The 18,786-nt window shown below is 41.4% G+C and overlaps 1 protein-coding gene across 10 annotated transcripts in view; it reads right to left on the bottom strand.

Annotated features, from left to right (window-relative positions):
- The window catches only part of NAV2 (neuron navigator 2), a 525,889-nt gene that overhangs the window by 52,505 nt on the left and 454,598 nt on the right, over positions 1 to 18,786 (bottom strand). For 7 of the 10 annotated variants that reach the window (XM_077929540.1, XM_077929535.1, XM_077929537.1 and 4 more), the window contains 5 exons: positions 11,671 to 11,809; positions 7,041 to 7,332; positions 4,651 to 5,353; positions 3,215 to 3,679; positions 965 to 1,030 (listed from right to left, as the gene is read on the bottom strand). In XM_077929540.1, coding sequence (XP_077785666.1) covers positions 965 to 1,030; positions 3,215 to 3,679; positions 4,651 to 5,353; positions 7,041 to 7,332; positions 11,671 to 11,809 — 1,665 coding nt within the window. The remainder of the gene's footprint in view (positions 1 to 964; positions 1,031 to 3,214; positions 3,680 to 4,650; positions 5,354 to 7,040; positions 7,333 to 11,670; positions 11,810 to 18,786) is intronic. The other 3 variants (XM_077929536.1, XM_077929538.1, XM_077929539.1) reach the window with 1 other exon arrangement.

The raw sequence follows: 18,786 nt of genomic DNA, 5'->3' as shown, positions 1-18,786 counted from the left end.
CAAATGCACACCACTGAAAATGGCGACTAGGCAAATGACCAACCAACAGGGATCCGAGTTTCCACTTTCAGGAGACCAGGGTACTACTGTGGTGCAGATCACATGTGATTGTTCCTGGCATCCTATACACAGTAGGAGCGGCTACTGTTATAAATTCTCACAAGGGCCACCAATAGCAACAAATACATTTGCTTTAAATAAGGTGTGACAGGTGTGTGTTGATAATGCCACTGTATGAGACATTTAAAAAGCAGTTGCAACAAATGCTCTTAAAATATACTGCTTTAAACAAACTAATAATAACAATCTTGGATTCTCCAATCTCAAGACTTTCAATCTAGCTGAAAAGGTTTCCCCACCTACTGAAATCTGAAATGGTACCCGTGCAGGAGACATAGAAGCGTTAGAATTAATTCTCTATCAGTTACTGGTGTCAGATGAACAAAGCACAGGTGACAGCAACAGCACTTCTGACATACCTTGCTTCCTTGCATTCATTTTTACAAGGACACACACATACCCCTACGACCCTCCCTCTCCCACCCCACAAGCTAAAATGGGTGAGCAACTTGTAACAGGAAATATATTTCAGCCACGGTGGGAGGGTGGGGGATAGAGGGATCAAGACAAAAAGGTGATACGGCCTGAAACGTGAGGGAAAGCAGCATGCCACCAGAATGCCGAAATGCTAGTGAGAGTTTACGCTGGCAAATAAAATTATGGAACTTTAAAGAGATTGTTCATTTTGTTCTTGTAAAACTGCCTCTCCCCAGAGTAAACTGGGACACAGTGCTGTAAAATGGTCTCTCACTGGCATGTCTTTTGAGTGACGGTTTACACATCCCAGTGAAACACACACACTCTTCACTGAGCACAGTCTTGCACAATACACTTTTGGCTTCTCAAGTGTGAAAATGAACCTTCTCGGCTGTTTGTGCATTCTACTGCCCTGAGACAGCATTACCTGTCCTGCCTCCTGGGTAAAGTATTTCTGCAGAATTTGGGACTAGCAGCAGGGGAAGAGAGAGGGCTAGAAGAATAAAGTCCAACAAGACAAAAACAAAAACAACAAAAAGAGAGAGGAATATTAGCACAAAAGGAAGAAAGGGAAAGAGTTTTTGTATGTTACGATTCCACAGCAAATTAGAATGTTCTAAGTGGGAAAATGGTCTACAACGGGGTTAGACAGCCTCAAAATTTCTTTCAACTCCTGTGGTTTTCACTGGAGAAACATTTAACGTCAGTTCCAACTTCTTTGTTTTGTGGTTTCTTATCCATACAATGGTTGCATGAGAACCATTTTCCATAGGAATGCAAACTGACAAGGATCTTGAACAAATGGGTAAGTTGGCATGCCGTTGCAGATCCATGACCATAAAACGAAGTTGATAGGTGCCATTCCCAAGCCAAAACAATCTGAGGAACTGCAGATACTAGAACCCAACTTTTGCTTTGAGTGGTGAACCAACCATTGAAATAGATCTGGGAAAGATCTAAATACATGGGTCTGCCTATTTCTGGGGTGGATATGGAGGGCAGAGAACAAGTGAGAGCATTCTGGTGAAAATGCTTTTATTTAGGACAACAAACCTCCCCAGCTGCCATAGCCCAAGGTGGGTAGGAATCGTATCATTCCTATGTTCTGTAGAAGGCTCAGCACATCTCTTTTGCAAGAAAAGGTAAATGTAGTAATATAGCTACAGCAGCAGTAGCAGTAGTACAGCACAAAAAGCTCATACTATCATCAATTATACAAGAAAAAGTGACATATCCAATTTGTCTTTGTTTAGCTCCTGGTGCCTACCTTCTAACTTGCCCTTACTCATCAGATCAAAATTGTGGTAGTAAGTAAGATCAATGAAAATAGCTCACTTTTGCAATCAAAATAAATATAGGGTGACAAAATTAAACTGGATTACTTAGTCATCATAACTGTGATGGCTATGTCCAGAAAGGAACAACAGATACTAAATCTTAGGGCCAAACTACACGTGAGGTTAAGAACATCATTAAATGCATCTTTGCAGCTAATGTCCAGGTTTCTAAAAATACAAATTACACCATATTGATAATTAATGGGAACAGAATAGATATGAAGAGGGAATTTAAGTCTTTCATCTTCTGCAATCCTAAAGAAAATCTCTCTTCTGAAGTTGGTATTTGCTTTGGGGAAAAGCTTCATGGGCATTAATGGAATAGTTCCCTCCACATCAAATACCAGCAACACAGGAAAGATTTTTCTCAGGACTGCAGCAGAGGCTTAAATTCCATATTCTGGTCTGTCCTGGTCCAGTTAATTAATTGTTAATTAAACCAGATAATGCAATCTGCATTTATTTTAATGGCACATTAAATGTCATATGTAGTTTGGCCCCTAGTATTTCAAAGTACTTAACATTCATTATCTCAGTAATTACCAATAGGCCAGTATTACTGTCCACATGTTAAAAAGGGAAGAATAAAGTGGATTCATAATGGCTTGCCTAAGATTATCTAGCAAATTTGTGGCTGAGCTGAGATTTGAACTAAATCCTTCCCAACTCACATCTCTCCCTATGTCTCGGGCACTATGCTTTATGTTGAGTTTTTATGCCTTGATCTATGAAATTGTAACCTACACTAATTTATTGGCCTAATACAGTACTGAAAAGTAATGTACTGATGTGATCCTAGCTGAGATCTAAATGGCAGAACAGGATGCCCATCAAATGGATGGACACGACAAGGCATGCTGCTCTTTTCAAGTATTGTTTGACAGGAAATAAAGCATGTTCTTCATGGTTGCCACACTATGTCAAGGTGTATGCCAAGCCTCTTATTCATGGCTGTAGTTCTCACTGGTGAAATCTGACTTGTGACGATCCAGTTCATATATGAGGTGGTTTGTTATTACCCGTCTGAAAATCTAGGCACTTTTCATCATACATGTTTGGGAGCCCAGAGTTAACAGAGATTTTTTAAAGGATGACAGGCACAGCGATCACAGCCATCTGTTGAACACCCTAGATTAATTCATGCTTGCACAACAACTTCTCCATCAATCCTTATTTACCTCATAGGAATGTCAAACTGAACAAAAATAAGTTATCCTGAATGACACTTGAACTCAGTGGGAATAATTCACAGTGAAACATGTCATGATTAAGCTACCGATTACATAAACCACAGTATGTATCACAAAGGTCTTCTGGGGGGGGGGGCGGCGGAATCTCACCTCTCTGACAATGTTGTCTTTACACTGTTGGTTCTAACAAAGGGAGTCAGCGAGTCATCTTTAGAAGCTGCAATCAAGCCACTGGACGAGTTGTGGCTCAGGCCGCCTCCACTGCTGAGTGAAATATCTATGGATTCACAACTGGTGTGCAGACTGCTAACAGACTGGTATCCAATCCCATCCTTGCTAACAGCAGAAGAACTACTGGCATTAGTGCCCCAGGTTAAGCTGTTGGAAGGAGCCGAATGAGCTGAACTGGGACTAGAAGCTAATGGAGACTGGTTCATGTCTGCATTCTTGCTATAAAGGGGACTACTACCACCACTGCTCAGTATGCCACTGCCAGGAGAATCCAGGTTCCCCTGTTGGTTCATGGTTGCATGTGGGTTGGAGATGACCACTGAATTTTTCATGCTTTCTGCAGTTGTGATGGGAGCTTGTTTACTTGGCTTTCCACCGAAAAGTCTGAAGAAGGGAAGAAAAGGAAAGAAAGTCAGGAAACATACTAAGAACCTTTGAGTTTAAACTTTTTTTTCTTTCATATTTTACTTGGCTCAAACACATTTGAGAGAAATCCTTATTTGTCAGATTAATGGGATACATTAGAGATTATTTCGTTCTGATCTATACTGTGTGTAGATGGACATCCACAGAGTATAACCTGCACTCAAAATAGGCAAATTGGTGGCAGTGCACCAATGTGTGAGGCATACTAATGCTGACTTGGATCTGAATGAAGTGTGATAGCTTCCCCCTTTCCTCTATGTTCACCTCTGTCACTAAATGCTGGATCAAATAAGGTCATTCCAGGATTTCCCTCTGCCCATGCACACCTCTAATTATTCTGCCATTGTGTAAATACGTAAGTATTCATATTAACATACTTTTCAGGATGTGCATCATGTACTTTCTCCTAGATTCATGTTGGGCAAGCCACTGTCCCACTTAATATTGGGGGGGGGGGGGCCAAGGGGGAGGAAATGGGCACCAAGCTCACCTATAAAGTATATGCAATCTTGGCTAGGATCACCAGAATGACTGTTTCTAGCTATGAACAGGTCTGCAATGACGGTGTTTTAGCAAATCTGGCATGCAAAACATGTATTCTTCTTACAAAAGGAAAGGAAACTTTCATTTTCAGAAGAGGTGATCTTTTGGATTTCATCCAGAATGGCAGTGTAACAGAGGATTTATTGTGGCTAACGTCGTTCCCAGAGAATATTTCATTCAGTGTTTCACTCTGTTTTTACTTTATACACTGCTTTTATGGCTTTATGCCATGAAGCTGTCTATACATTATCATCATCATCATCATCATCATCATCATCATCATCATCATCATCATTTCTGTTTAAAGAATGTCAAAGTCAGAATATAACCCCCCAAAGCTTCTGAACTCCTTTCAGGCACTGCACAATTGAACAAGCTCTACATACCTGCGCAAGGTAGGGGAGGCTACATCTGGGTACTTGACTCCTTGCTGGTGAGCACTCTGGGATGCACTTGAAACCGGCTGAGATGCTGGGTTCATTTTAACAGAATTACAAGAGATTACACTTTCGTTGTCCGATGAGATCCCTTTCTCTTTATCCGTTTGGTTGACTAAACCTGGCAGAGAGCTCCCAAGGGCAACTTTGGCTGGCTCTCTCATTTTAGGAACAGGCAAGCCTGCTGACTTGCTACTTATGTTGGAATCTATGCTACTGGTGCTAGATCTATTGCCAGCTCCGCTTCTGCTGCTGGATTTGCTGGGCCTGGGTAAACTCCGGTACTGAAGATTGCTTCGAGTACTAATGGCTAAGTAACCATCGTCCTGATTCTGTGAGCCATCAACACTAGTCTTCCGACCAGTAGACCTTCCCATAAGTCCAGATGACTTGGGGATTTTGCCCAGGGTAGCTGATCTACTAGTGATAGTTGCCCCACTAGCTGTTATTATGGTCATGCCTACAGCTGACCCACTCTGTTTTTTAAATCCAAATGCATTTGTGTTAGCAGCAGCTGTTCTAGAGTTATTTGCAGAAGGTTTCTTTGATTCATCACCACTGCTCCGTCCTGCATCTGATGGGGAACGTTTAATGTGTCCGGATTTGGGAGAAATTCTACCCTTTTCCGATACCTTGGCATCATCAGTTTTTCCTAGGAAAAAAGGAAAGTAAGTTCAAATATTGGATGGTACCAAACACTGTGCACATTAGTATAACGAAGTGATGAAAAAGCTTAAAACGCATGAAAAACAAGAGTATGTGGAAGCATTCTAATTTTGCTTAATTTCTAGAAATCAATAGCACTATGCACAGGAATGACAGGATAATATAACTGCTCTGTTTAAAAGTGAAATTTGAGCACATGGGCCCAATGATTCAAACCAAGTGAGCACGGTATCCTTAGGGCAGATGTGGCAAAACTTTGGCTCTCAGGTGTTGCTGAACTACAACTCCCATTGGCCCCAGCAAGTACAGCCAATGGACAAGGATGATAGGAACGGTAGTCCAAAGATTCCCCACACTTACCCAAGGGCAGTGCTATTTTTCTAGAAAACGAGGTGCCGGAACTAACCATGAATACCTCCACCTGAGAGGTGCCAGAACTGAGTATCATTGAGTTCCAGGTGAAAAAAAGCCCTGCCCTAGGGTATGAAAAATTGGGGCAACAGGAGGTGGTTGTGCAAGAATGAGGCAAGGCAGTGCATCAACCACAGTGGTCCCCTCCAGCCACACCCCTCCTCTCCTCACCCTCATCTCTTAGTTTAAAGTTGTTCTGTCCATACTAACATGCCAGCAGCCCTGGTACTCTCACTCTCCCTTGCTCTGAAGAGGGGGTGCATCCTAAGTGCAAGGCATTCTGGGTGATGTAGGCCACAGAGGGCCTGTGGTGCTATTGTTTCACAGTGGTAGTTAGAAAATACTTTTTTGCACTTAGTTTTGAACAGGGGTCAGCAAACTACGACCCGCGGGCCAGACATGGCCCGTGGGGGTCGTTAAACCAGCCCCTTGCCCTTGCCGCCCGCTCAGTCAGTCCCCGCGTGGAGCTAAACCAGCGCAGTGCGTTGGTTTAGGTCTGTGTGGGAACTGACTTCTAGGATGCAGCCACGGCTTCCTATTGGCTGCAGGAAGCTTCTGCAGCCAATAGGAAGCCGCAGACGCCACCTCCTCCCTCGCCATGGCTCCGAAAGCCCGCGGGGAAAGAGCAGTGGGCTGACACACATTTGCACGGGTGCGCACACTCCCATGCGCGGGTGATCCGGCCCGCTGGCGGAAAAGTTTGCCGACCCCTGGTTTAGAACCTCAAAGTTACTTTAAAATTAAGGGTACCTATAAACCAGGCTAAAGGTGCCTACACACTCAGTTTCTCTTGCTATATTTCATTTGCAATGGCATGCAGTGTTAAGAAACGTGCAGGGACAATTAGTTATCACAGCTGGATATGATGCTTGCAAGGCGATAGGTTGCATATGCAACTTAGACACATTTTCTAATTAAGTAGATTGTTATTTTAAAAAAAGAACAAGCTGGTCTTAACTAAGCATTCAAAGGTGCCTTCAGATTTATTTACACTTTCAAGAAAACACATGAGTTCTACTGCTTAGCACATACATCATCCATTCAATTTCACCCCAGTTACAAGACACTATTGAGTCGACATCATTGTTGGCAGGACCTCTTCAGTTTGGCACTGGTACACAAGGGCAGAGATTTATTGCACAGTTCTCCATCAAAGACAAGCAGAGATCAAAATGCAGTTGAAATCCTGACAGAGGAAATTTTCTTCTAACTGCACAAATTCTTGGCCTGCATTGCTTGTCTGTTGGCTGTGCATTCCTCACCTGTTCCAGGTGTCTTCAAAGTTCCTGAGGTGGCTGCCGTTTTTGTCCTTGGTGTGGTAATGCCAACCTGAGCTGACATGCCCCGTCTCCAGGAGCCCGTCTGCGAAATGACTGTGTTCTTCCTCCCAGAATTGCTTTTATCAGATTCATCAGACACATCAGAGGGATTCCTTCTCCATTTAGACCCAGGCTCCATCTTCACACCACTGTCTGAGCCACCATCGGATTTCTTGATTTCGTCACCAGACCACAAGGAATTCCGCTCCACTTGGGAATGCTTTTCAGCATCAGTCTGAAGAGAAAAAGGAAATCATAAACTTGTAAACTTTTTCTTCCCCCAGCATCAAAAATCTAACCCTTGAAAACTTCACTAATTATTTAAAGACCTCACTAAGGACTTTTTACTTAAGTTATTTTTTTCTCCTTTACAATATATATATTTTTAAAAATCAATTCTAAATACAAACAATAATTAAACTGAATCACATTTTCTGTAAATTCATTTCTAATGCACTTAAGCAAAAAAGTCACTAAATAAAAGACATAAAAACAAGATTTATAAAGGTGAGAAATCAACTGATTCATCCTGAGCTTCCTCACAATATCTTTTACTGCAAGACAGGAACCCACTTCAAATCTGTGTTGTGAGCTTCTTCCTTTGTTCTGCTTTCCTATCCCCTTACTGGCAATGTGATCTGTGGAGTATGAAGAAGCAGCTTTGCGCAAGACTGAAATGTGTGCTTCCCGCACACCCACAGCCTCACTCTAACTTTATCATCAACTGAGGTGAGAAATTTTCAGAAGTGGCAATGCTTCACATCTGATGGCTAAATTTAAATTTGTGATTACCTAGAATCTCCTAAAAGCCTGGTTTATTTATTCCTCACAATTAATTCTCTCCTCTTTTCCTCCAAATGAATGCTACAAGCTAGGACCCTTCAAGTACAATATTATTATTTTTTCTTCATATGATGACCAAGGGAAGGGACCCTTTTCTGGGATGTATTCTTTATCTGCACTCTTTTGTTTCACTTGCACTGGCTTCACCATCCATCCGAAATGATTTGCAATTCAAATCCCACACATGGAGACTGACAGCCACAAATGCCAAAATAGCTGAAAAAGCTGTGAACCTGCTACACATATGGGAACCCAAAATTGCAGGCGCTGGGGGAATCTGTGTCTTTGGGCACTCTATTTATTCCTTATCCTGCTAAGTGGGTCCTTTTATTTCCTGCCCTGTTTACATAAATAAAACATTTCAAAATGCAAAATAGGCAACATTTTTCTTCAGACATGAGGGATGATCTTACAAACTAAAGGTGACCTGGGCTCATGTTTCATGGGTGGGGGAGCATTTTCAGCCATTTTCAGATGTGGAAGGAGAGCAACTGCCACATTTTCAGAGGGGTGGAATGACAGAGGCTTCTATTTTCCTTTTTTAAATAAAACATTTTTAAAAAATAATTCTGCCACAGCAGCTACACTCCTCCAAACAGCCTGTGAGGAGCATCCCTGTAATGTATCACCTGAAAACATGACATCATGGTGTATAATTGTTCTGAGTGCACTGGTGAGGGGAAATATTCTTTTGCCCAAGGAACAGCAGCCATTTCCATTCAAGGAAGAGAAGCTGCACTCACAGAAGGACTCATTCAGTTGAGTGCAATTCTTGAAAATACAGTGGTGCCCCGCAAGACAAATGCCTCGCAAGATGAAAAACTCGCTAGACGAAAGGGTTTTCCGTTTTTTGAGTCATTCCACAAGACGAATTTCCCTATGTGCTTGCTTCGCAAGACGAAACATCTTGAGAGTTTGTTTCCTTTTTCTTAAAGCTGCTAAGCCATTAATAGCCGCTAAGCCACTAATAGCCGCTAATAGCCGTGCTTCGCAAGACGAAAAACCCACAAGACGAAGAGACTCGCGGAACGGATTAATTTCGTCTTGCGAGGCACCACTGTACAGTGGTACCTCGGGTTAGATACACTTCAGGTTACAGACTCCGCTAACCCAGAAATAGTACCTCGGGTTAAGAACTTTGCTTCAGGATGAGAACAGAAATCATGCTCCGGCGGCGTGGTGGCAGCAGGAGGCCCCATTAACTAAAGTGGTGCTTCAGGTTAAGAACAGTTTCAGGTTAAGAACTGACCTCCGGAACGAATTAAGTACTTAACCCAAGGTACCACTGTATAATGAAAATGCTAGATGCAACCCACAGTCCCACTGATGCTAAACCTCACAGTGTAATCATACAAATTCGGCAAACTGGGTGAAGGTGCACATGCCCTGAGGTGAGGCAAGAGGCTTCCCTCCAGAAACTTAGCTTACTTCAGCAACCCTTACTCCGTTGGATTGGTTTTTATTCAAACTGTTGTATTTTAATAAACATGACCTTGCCCTGACATGCTGTGGCTTGTTTCCTCTTTTGGGGTGTGGGGGCAATGGTGCTTCTGCCTTTAGCAGGCATGGGTTTGGCCCACCCACCCCTCACCTAGGAAGAGACATGATTTGTTTTCTCCTGGGGTTAAGGGTTGCTAGCTCACCTGGGCTGGAATGCTCAGTTAGGAAGGGCAAGACTGACTGGATTCATCAATGTCATTCTTCCCCCTGCTCATCCTTAAATAATTAATTAACCTTTATATGCCACTTAAGGAGCTCCAGGTGCTGTACATGGTTCCGCTTCTTCCCTTTTCCCTTCACAAAAATCCCTGTGAGGTATGTTAAGCTGAGAGGCAGTGGCTGGTCCAGTGAGCTTCACGGCTGAGTGAGGATTCTAATCCTGGTCTCCCGGGTCATAGTTCAATGCTCTAACCATTACACCAAACTAGCTCTCCTTTATTTTCATGGTGCGTGGCCTCCTGCCCTCTTTTTCACAGCCTGGGCTTGTGCTAGCTGCTTTTCTAGAGGAACTGCATAGGAATTTTGTGGGGAGCCCCTGATTGGCATCTGGGACTCCTCTTCTTATTGTTACATTTCCTCAACTTGCCGTGTATCAATTCTTCTGGGGTGTGGGGGCAACTAGGCACCACCAATTTAAAACACACATGAAAACTCTTGATGCACAACTAGAGGCAAAACTCTTTAACGCAGCCACAGCTATGCACTTCATGGCAAGAGAACAAAGAGTAACACTTCATGGCAACTGCACTGTTATATTAAAAACTGCTATTAAAATATTTTCACGTTTCAATTAAAAGAAAAGAAAAGAAGTGAAATAATAGCAGCACAGAAATATTTACGAAACAGCAACGGTTAGAAAGCATGAACAAATTGCCTTTGACTTGTGAAAACCCCTAAATTATTGCATTCTTCAAAGAAGTTTTAGATGTAATCAGGTTGTATCCACTTTGGAAAGCAAAAGAGAATGCAAATTCTTACAGCTCATCTTGGGGACAGAAAATTTCCAAATTGCATACTGATGCAAAATTCTTTACTGTTTTTGGATCTGTTGGCTAGGAACACTGGAAGCTCCTAGAATGCCACCTACAGACATTAAATATAAATTTCTTGTGAAAAGCTGCCAAAAGACTGGATAGCTAGTAACAACATGCAACCTTGGAAAATAATAGTGCATTTCATTAAGTAGACACGTTTACATTTCCGCTGAAAGTGTAATCATCTTTACACTTTTATTTGAACTAAATTAAAAATCTATTCCTTAATTAATAGTAGATTATACAGTTTCAGTGTCAAAGAAAGAAAAAGAACTATTTGTTAGATGTGTGTGGTCTTACTCTTTTTTCAAGTTCAGCACCTAATTGTTACATTTCTATGGAAGCTGAAAAGCCACTGATCCTCAGCACAGACAAAGGTTGCTGTGTCTTTAAACTCTCAATGCTGGGACACTGCCTTGAGACAGACTGCAATAGGTGAAGTGTGTTTTTATTTTAATATAGTTGGCCTTGTATGTAACCTCCGTTTGTGACAACATGAGAAAAGGATGTCTGTGTATATTTCACACTTGGTATGTATGAGTGAAGTCTCCATGAAAAGAAAAGTTTCTAATCTTGAATATGGACCTTTGGCATGTTCAGTTGTGTATGTGTAGATAACACATGGGTTTGGGGGGCAGAGGTAGGCAGAATGGTCTAGTCTTACTCCCCCCCCCCCCAATATGTTTGGTCAACAGTCAATACTCTCTTAACCACACAGTTTAAGGCAATTCTTTCATTCATCCAGACCAATGTAAGATCATTCAGGGAAAGGAAGAATCGGCATATCAATTATTACTGAAAGCCACCTACTGTAGCGCAACATGGGCAACATATAAAATAAGCAAACATATAAAATATTGTATCAATTTTAAAAAGCACATGGCAATCACCAAAACATATAGGGGCATCAACAATTCATTATTCTAGCCTGGTCATGTCTCTGCTCTGATCTCTAGGAGCAGTCAGGAAACATCAGAATCTGGAAACTGATCTATGTTTTCTTAGAAGTAGGTCCCACTGTATGGAATGGGGTATACTTTTTAGGACGGCAGCCTTGAAATCCAGAAGCTTCAAATGAAATAAGTCCTTAATTCTCTTTTGGCAAAGCAACAATATACACAGGCTCATGAGGCACTGAAGGTAATGAATACCTCCAACACTATTAAAACATGTCTGATATAGAAAGGAAACCTTACCTGGGAATCTATATTCTTACGAGAGGATGCAGGTGTGTTGGCATAGGAGCTGATGGAGGAGCTTGTGTTAATGTCATCGGTGCTGAGGTTATCTATGGTGTCACTGATCCCACTGCTGACAGAACTGCTGTCATCCCAGCTGAGGGGAGGAAAAAAGCCACAAAAACTTCATAACTCAAACAAACAATAGCCACAGCTACACCAAGAAGCCAGGTGACACACAAGGGAGCTTTAAAACATCTCAGGGTCTCACAGCAATTATTGATTTAGGCCTCTAGAAACAGTTTCAAACAGAATCAAATATTAATTCAGGCAACTTCCCTAAGTGCTTTTTTTTAAAGAACGCTGACATTATTGCTGTTGTAGCTTTCTTACTTTTACACAACACAAAATCATGCTAGCAGATTTTTACACAGAAAGTGAGAGAAAAGATGGCAATTTGGAGGAAGGTGGGCAATGAACTTCATTCTGGATTTTTGCTAAAGTGAAATGAACCACTTGGAGCTTGGTATTTCTCTACAATGTTCTGGCATAGACTTACTTCTATTACCTACCAGTTATTTTATCATTTTGATTTACAGTGATTTACAGTGGTTTGTCTGTTGGGAATCCTGTGAGGCAGACGATTACTAGTTACAAGTTACAGAAGGGGCAAAGAGCTAGGGGCTTGCTCCTGACCACACAACTGAGGTGGACCAATGGCCTGACTCTGTGTGAGGCCACGTGGCCTCTATAGCCCTCAGGAAGAGCTTCTGGAAAGAGTAACACATGAAGCAAATCTTTACCGGTTCAAAGACAAATGTGATCTCATACAGAAGGCCTCTCTGTGCAAGCCACAGGGTGCTCTTATTAAGTGTACCTGACAGGATGATATGCCCTTTCATCAACCTCTCAAGAGCTAGATATGCAGTATCACTTCTAAACTCAGTTGGGGTTGGCGGGGGGGGGGGGAGGCGGAGATGAAGCAGAAATTCATTCAGGAGCTGCCAGCTGGATTCAGTTTCTAAAGTTACACCATGCGCAAAAACAAAGACTTACTATGTATGACTTGCCTTTTCAAGTAAGAGACAATAGTGTGTTTTTTTAAATCCTCCGAGCATGGAATGCAACATAGAATAAAAGCACATATGCAAAAGTTGTAACTGATAACACATGAACTGATTTAAATATGAACTACTAGTGGAGAGATTTGTAAACAGGAATACAATATTTAAAAAGTCTTCAGAGAAGGCCCTAGAGAATTATTAGGCAGTGGCCCAGCTGTTTGCAATATGTTTTGGGACATATCGCATAAAGGACAGCTGGGGTAGGCACACTCTAAACTCATCGCCCTGGGGTTAAGTTTCACCAATTTCAATGGAAGTTGTGCCAGACTAAGGTCTGGTTCTGATACTGTATCTTTTATCTCCAAATCATGGCTTGGAAATGGGGCATGAGCTGCTGTCTTGCAGACTCCTCATTGATCTCAGAAAAATGCCCCCCTACCTTCCAGTTTGCTTTAGCCACTCTTCCAACATGTTATTTCAGTTCTGGTTCACAGTGAATGCAAAAACTGGGCCCCTGATTAGCGTCAACCATGTTTATTTTTGTTATTAACCTTGCATTGAGCTAAACGGTGTCAGTCAGCAATAAATAATAGGATCACTATCTCCTGAACAGACAGACACAGACACACAATTTGGAGAGGGAGAGAGATTAACAACTAACCATAGTTAAAACCATCAGTGAATTCTGCATGCAAGGGGGGGAAAGACTGGAGGAAAAGGACTCTACTTCCATGGTTCACACCCTTAATCATGGTGAAAGAACTGGCAGTGTTCTTTACTTTTTACTTAGATAGCAGCCAATTAACATATTAGCTGCTGCAGAACTGGAGAAAGGTATAAACATAGTACACAGTAGTTGCTTCATAATATTTCTGTGTTATTACACCATTAATATTCCTTTCCTTCCAGCAAACATAGTCTTCCTAATGAACTGTAAACAGTATATAATCTAACCAATAGAAGAACAAGCTCATGAAAATTATGGACAGCAAAATGTTTGGTAGATCTAAGAATGCACGCAAGCACTCTTTTCCTCAGTAGAAACCAACTCCAGAATGTAGTTTTATACCAATTTTATACCACTTCATTACACATATTGTTTTAAAATTTTGCCCATGCTTCAGTTTCTCAGTGGTTGCATTCAAACGCAAATGGAAAGGAAGGGAAATGTAACAGCCCTCCTAATTACAGCATTCTATGCTCGGTGAACAATGATAAAATCTTCGTAATTTAGCTGGGGCAATCAATAACTTCTGATGCCAACAAAAGTCCACTCAGCCATAACCCTGTCTTATTTCCTTTTAGTCACTTGATCAATCAAATGAAATCTACTTTCAATGCTGTAAAATTATGTGAGTGCTGAGAGACAAAGTCATTTTCCTTCCTGTTGTGGAAAGCCATTTTAAAACTGAAAATAAAGCTGAAATTCAATCAGACAGGTAAGACATTACAATTTGAAAGAGAAGAAATGAAGCCTCATAAGATGACTGAGGTAAGTCCTCATATAGGACTGAACTTGTTTAAGAACGCAAATCTTCCCTACTCCAGCCTACAATTAAATAAAAATTGCAGGTGCCAAGTGAAGAATGAAGGATTCTGACAAATAGCACGGGCTCAATCCCAGAAGGGAGGGGAGATTTGTCTAAATATCCAAATCTTAACCAAAACTTTTTAAGACCTCAAATATTAACCAAGAATCTGTTCTGTTTCAGCCAAAATACTAGTTTCCTGTGAACTTTGGGAGCCCCCCAAAAACAATCTCAACTGGTCCTTAACAAACATTTCACTGCCAGATTCCTAGTACACAACACGCAGCCACAAAAAATGGAAAGAACATTACCAGAAGGATAAAAGACATGTTTAAACATGCAGATTAGTGTAGCAATCAAAGGTTAAAAGCACTATCACTGGCTAGTACATCGTTAACCAGAAGCCTTTAGCCAAGTTAGTCTTCTGCCTGCCTTACCTCTAAGACACTTAAAATTATTTGGGTCTCCAACATCATAACTGATTCTTTACATTTATGTATTAATCAAGTCTCAAGCCCATGCTTCTTTCAATAGTAGGTTGAGTCATTTATCTTCACTGAAATCCTGTAAGTTAGGTGTACCTGAAAAACTGTGATTTCCAAAAGCTATCCAGTCAGTGAGGTTTTCAACCTAGGATTCCCCAGTCAAACTCAACACTGTAAACACTACAGCCAGAAAACTTAAATCTGTAGAGGTGGTAGCTTCTCTGAAGCTCTGAGCCATTAGCTTTTACTTTTCCCAAGTTTCAATTTACAACAAAGAGTAGCTCTTCATTGGCTATACACAGGGCAATGCCGCATACGCAATGGTTAAAGTCCATCGCATTTGCCATAAAAAAGTACCATATGCAAGTTGCATATTTTTTGTGACATGCTCAGAAGTAACGCTCAACTGAAAATCTGACCTCAGTTAAAGGTTCTTGTGTAGTGTTGGCAAGTGCACCGCTGTATTCTGCTCATACTATCATATTCCTCCCATGCCAAATTGACTGTTTACAAACTTTGCTAGATTTTGAATGCTCACTGCAGCCAACCGCAGGAATCCAGCCTCTTCAGAAAAGGAATGTAACAAATCGGATCCTTTTAAATACTAGTTGGTGGAAGAAACAAACCTGATTCCCAACAGACAAACTATTCAAAGCTCTGCAAATACCAAAACCACATGTGTACACACAACTGAAAAAGGTAACTTTAATATGGTACAGTCCATCATCATTTTACCAGGATGCATAATTACTACCTTTCGTTTGTTTGTTTGTTTGCATGGCTTGTCTACTGGGAACATGAAGGTGTATTTATTCTCCCACAAACAGAAATCCTCCATGTCTCTTCTATTTCAAGCAAGAGGAATAAGAGTAATATACAGGTGCTTTTTGGATGTTTACTGACCTGGAGAAAGGTGTGACATATTTACACGTTTATCACCAACCAAGTCAGATATTAATAGTCCAAGTTTAATATGGAACTCTCCCATTAGTACCAAAAGAAGGCTATTTTACACTACATGGGCATGCAACATTTCAGCTGGAAACTTGGTGATTCTTCCTAAAACATTAGCTATTCATTTGTTCAATGACAGATACAATACATCACAGCCTAAAAGAGAAATTCTTCTGAGAAAAGAAAAACCACAAAGCGTCTTAAACTGTACTATAAAACAAAGTGAGAATAGCTGTTTCCATTGTTTTTCTTTGAGACACCCATCAGATGCTGACATCACGGCACGAGGAATTCTAGGAACGATAACAATGACTGCATGGGGTTTATATCAAAATGTTGAATCATCCGTCTGAAGAATAAATGATGGCATGATTTCAGCTCCAAAACAGTTGCACAGAATGAATACACAAACATACACTCATGGCAGAGCTTGGTGTGTGTGTGTGTGTGTGTGTGTGTGTGTGTGTGTGTGTGTGTAGTAATATGATTATCAAAGCCAACTCAAATGGAAACGTCCATAAATAGAAGGCAAAATATGAACATGACAGGGTTTAATAATTATGGTTTATTTCAAGGTTGTTGGAAACTGTATCCCAATCTGACTATGTAACAGGTACATGGTTTACCACTCCAGTACAGTGGTACCTCGGGTTAAGTACTTAATTCGTTCCAGAGGTCTGTTCTTAACCTGAAACTGTTCTTAACCTGAAGCACCACTTTAGCTAATGGGGCCTCCTGCTGCTGCCGTGCCGCCAGAGAATGATTTCTGTTCTCATCCTGAAGCAAAGTTCTTAACCCGAGGTACTATTTATGGGTTAGCAGAATCTGTAACCTGAAGCGTATGTAACCTGAAGTGTATGTAACCTGAGCTACCACTGTAATCATGATTTTTTTTCTCTTATCTACACGCTGATGATGGTCAGGGGTGTAATGGGCAACACTGGTCTCTGTCCTTCTTTCCTTTCCTCCCTCCTCTGATGCCCTCTAGCATCTCTGCCTCCCAAAGGTTTGTTGCAGCAGCCCTGGCTACAAGCTCCCCAGGCAAATAGTGTCTCTGGTGCTGACCAGGGGGTGCTTCCCAGGCCGCTGTGGGGCAGTGGGAGAGGGGACCTCTCTTTGGGGCAGGGGGGCAGCTCAGAGACCAGGGGAGGCAGCTGTGGATGGCCAGAGCACTCCCGAGGAGAGGGGAGAAGAGAGGGGCTGAGGGAACACTCCACAAGGGTGTTCAAAAAAGGGTGAGGGGCTTCTCACAGTTGGCAGGGGGGTTGGGGATTTGCTGCAGTGTAGGCACAACCTCTCCCCAAGCTAGCTGTAAGCAGCCTTCTCACTGGCAGAATATAGCAAGAAACCCCAAAGTGAGTCATTTTGGGGCAGGGTTGGAGTGGGATCCCCCAAGGGACCCAATCGTCAGTTCCTAATCTGCAACAACCCTTGATTTGATGCAACAAAAATGGGCACATGCACCCTTTTCTTTCCTGATTGACAGTAGCCGGGGTGTGTGTGGATACAGTGGCTCTGCTGTTTCAGTTGTCCCAGGCCCATTCAGACAGCTCTGCCCATTCTCATCTTGCTGACATGTGAGTCTGCACCAGTTCCTCTTCTATACACACTGTCAGGTATGCAGAGGTACACACTGGGAGGGGCAGGGGGAGAGAATGTTGCATTCAGAGTCTGCAACATCCATATGGTTTTCAGTCTAAATACTTTCATACCTACTGCTTTCTCAGTCTTCCTAAGCATGTGATGAAAAAGATACTTAAGTTGATTGTGGCACGAGTTTTCACATGCAGCATCAGCCTAAGGTTAGTTTCAGCTGGGTTAAGGGTTCTGTACTGAATTGTGTAAACTTTTTTGCTACTAAAATCTATTACTGATATTATTCCAAGACCAACAGTGTACAGATTTGATTAAGAATTCACTAAGCAACTACCAGCATAACAGAATACTTCAAAGAAATTAAAATACATGTTAAAAGAAGATTTGGCAATGATAAGATTTTTATTTTTTTTAGGCGAAGGCATTGCTCAAGAACTGAAAATGCTGAGGAGAAACAGGCTCTCTGCCTCCCTTATCACAGCCCATTTATTGGTTCTTAAATACACTGCCCCTCCTCTCTCTTCTGTTCTTTTCAATCTTCACTATGCTGTTAACCACCAACATTACTATCAGCTGATTTAAGTTATAAACTCCACTATCCAAAGATCACAGTAGAGAATAATAGAAGTGCATTTTTAGAGAGATTGGGATATTTCTCAAATTGAAAATGAAAACTCAGTGTAATAGGATAAGCTTTTTCTCTTCAGCTTGCACTTATGCTTGGAGAATAATTCGTAACTAGTGGAACTTGTTTTCTGGGAATCATTCAACACAAAGCTTTCCGAAATGCCTTAAGGGACAGGAGATAAATCAGGAAGTAGTAAAGTGTCAAACCCAAAGGTAGGATTAACACTAACCTGCAGAAAAGAGATCAGAGTACTATGCAAAGATTTCATTCAGACATATTATGGGTAACTGTGTTGAATTCATGTTTTAATTCGAAATATTTGTGTGAATCTCCTGACCAGAATGAACATCAAGGATTCACTGAAACCGCGAAAGGGTCTCACTGAAACTGTTGGGATTTAAATGTGCTTACCATTCAGCTGGTTCAAGACCATGTACATCTGGTCTATTCCTAAATCTCCGGGCAGAAAGTGCTGAGCATCACAGACAACTGAAAGTCTTGCTGCTACAGACTGAACAATTTTAAAGTTGTACAGAAGTATGGGACATAAATAGCTCAGTTTATTACTGCCAAGACTGCTCCCATTTTATACTATATACAGCAGGGGACTGCACATTCTTTTCAGTGGCCTGGCCTTTTTAGATTTTCTCTTCCCTCACCCTTATATGAGGTCCAGGTCTCATGTTCATTTTTGCCATGCAAAATCACTGCAGTGGTGGCTTTTAGTCACTTATTTTTTAGTTAATATATGTACTGTCAATTATTGTGATAGATGTATTATGTCTACTGTTTTTAAGGTCTGGTTTTATTGCTATTTTAGTTTATCATATGATATGCAACATGCTTATGTTTTTAGAATTAAGTGGTGTGTATACACA

This window comes from Podarcis muralis, chromosome 1 (genome assembly GCF_964188315.1).
Source record: "Podarcis muralis chromosome 1, rPodMur119.hap1.1, whole genome shotgun sequence".
In the NCBI taxonomy this organism is placed as follows: Eukaryota; Metazoa; Chordata; class Lepidosauria; order Squamata; family Lacertidae; genus Podarcis; species Podarcis muralis.
This window is presented reverse-complemented; position numbering and strand designations above follow the sequence as displayed.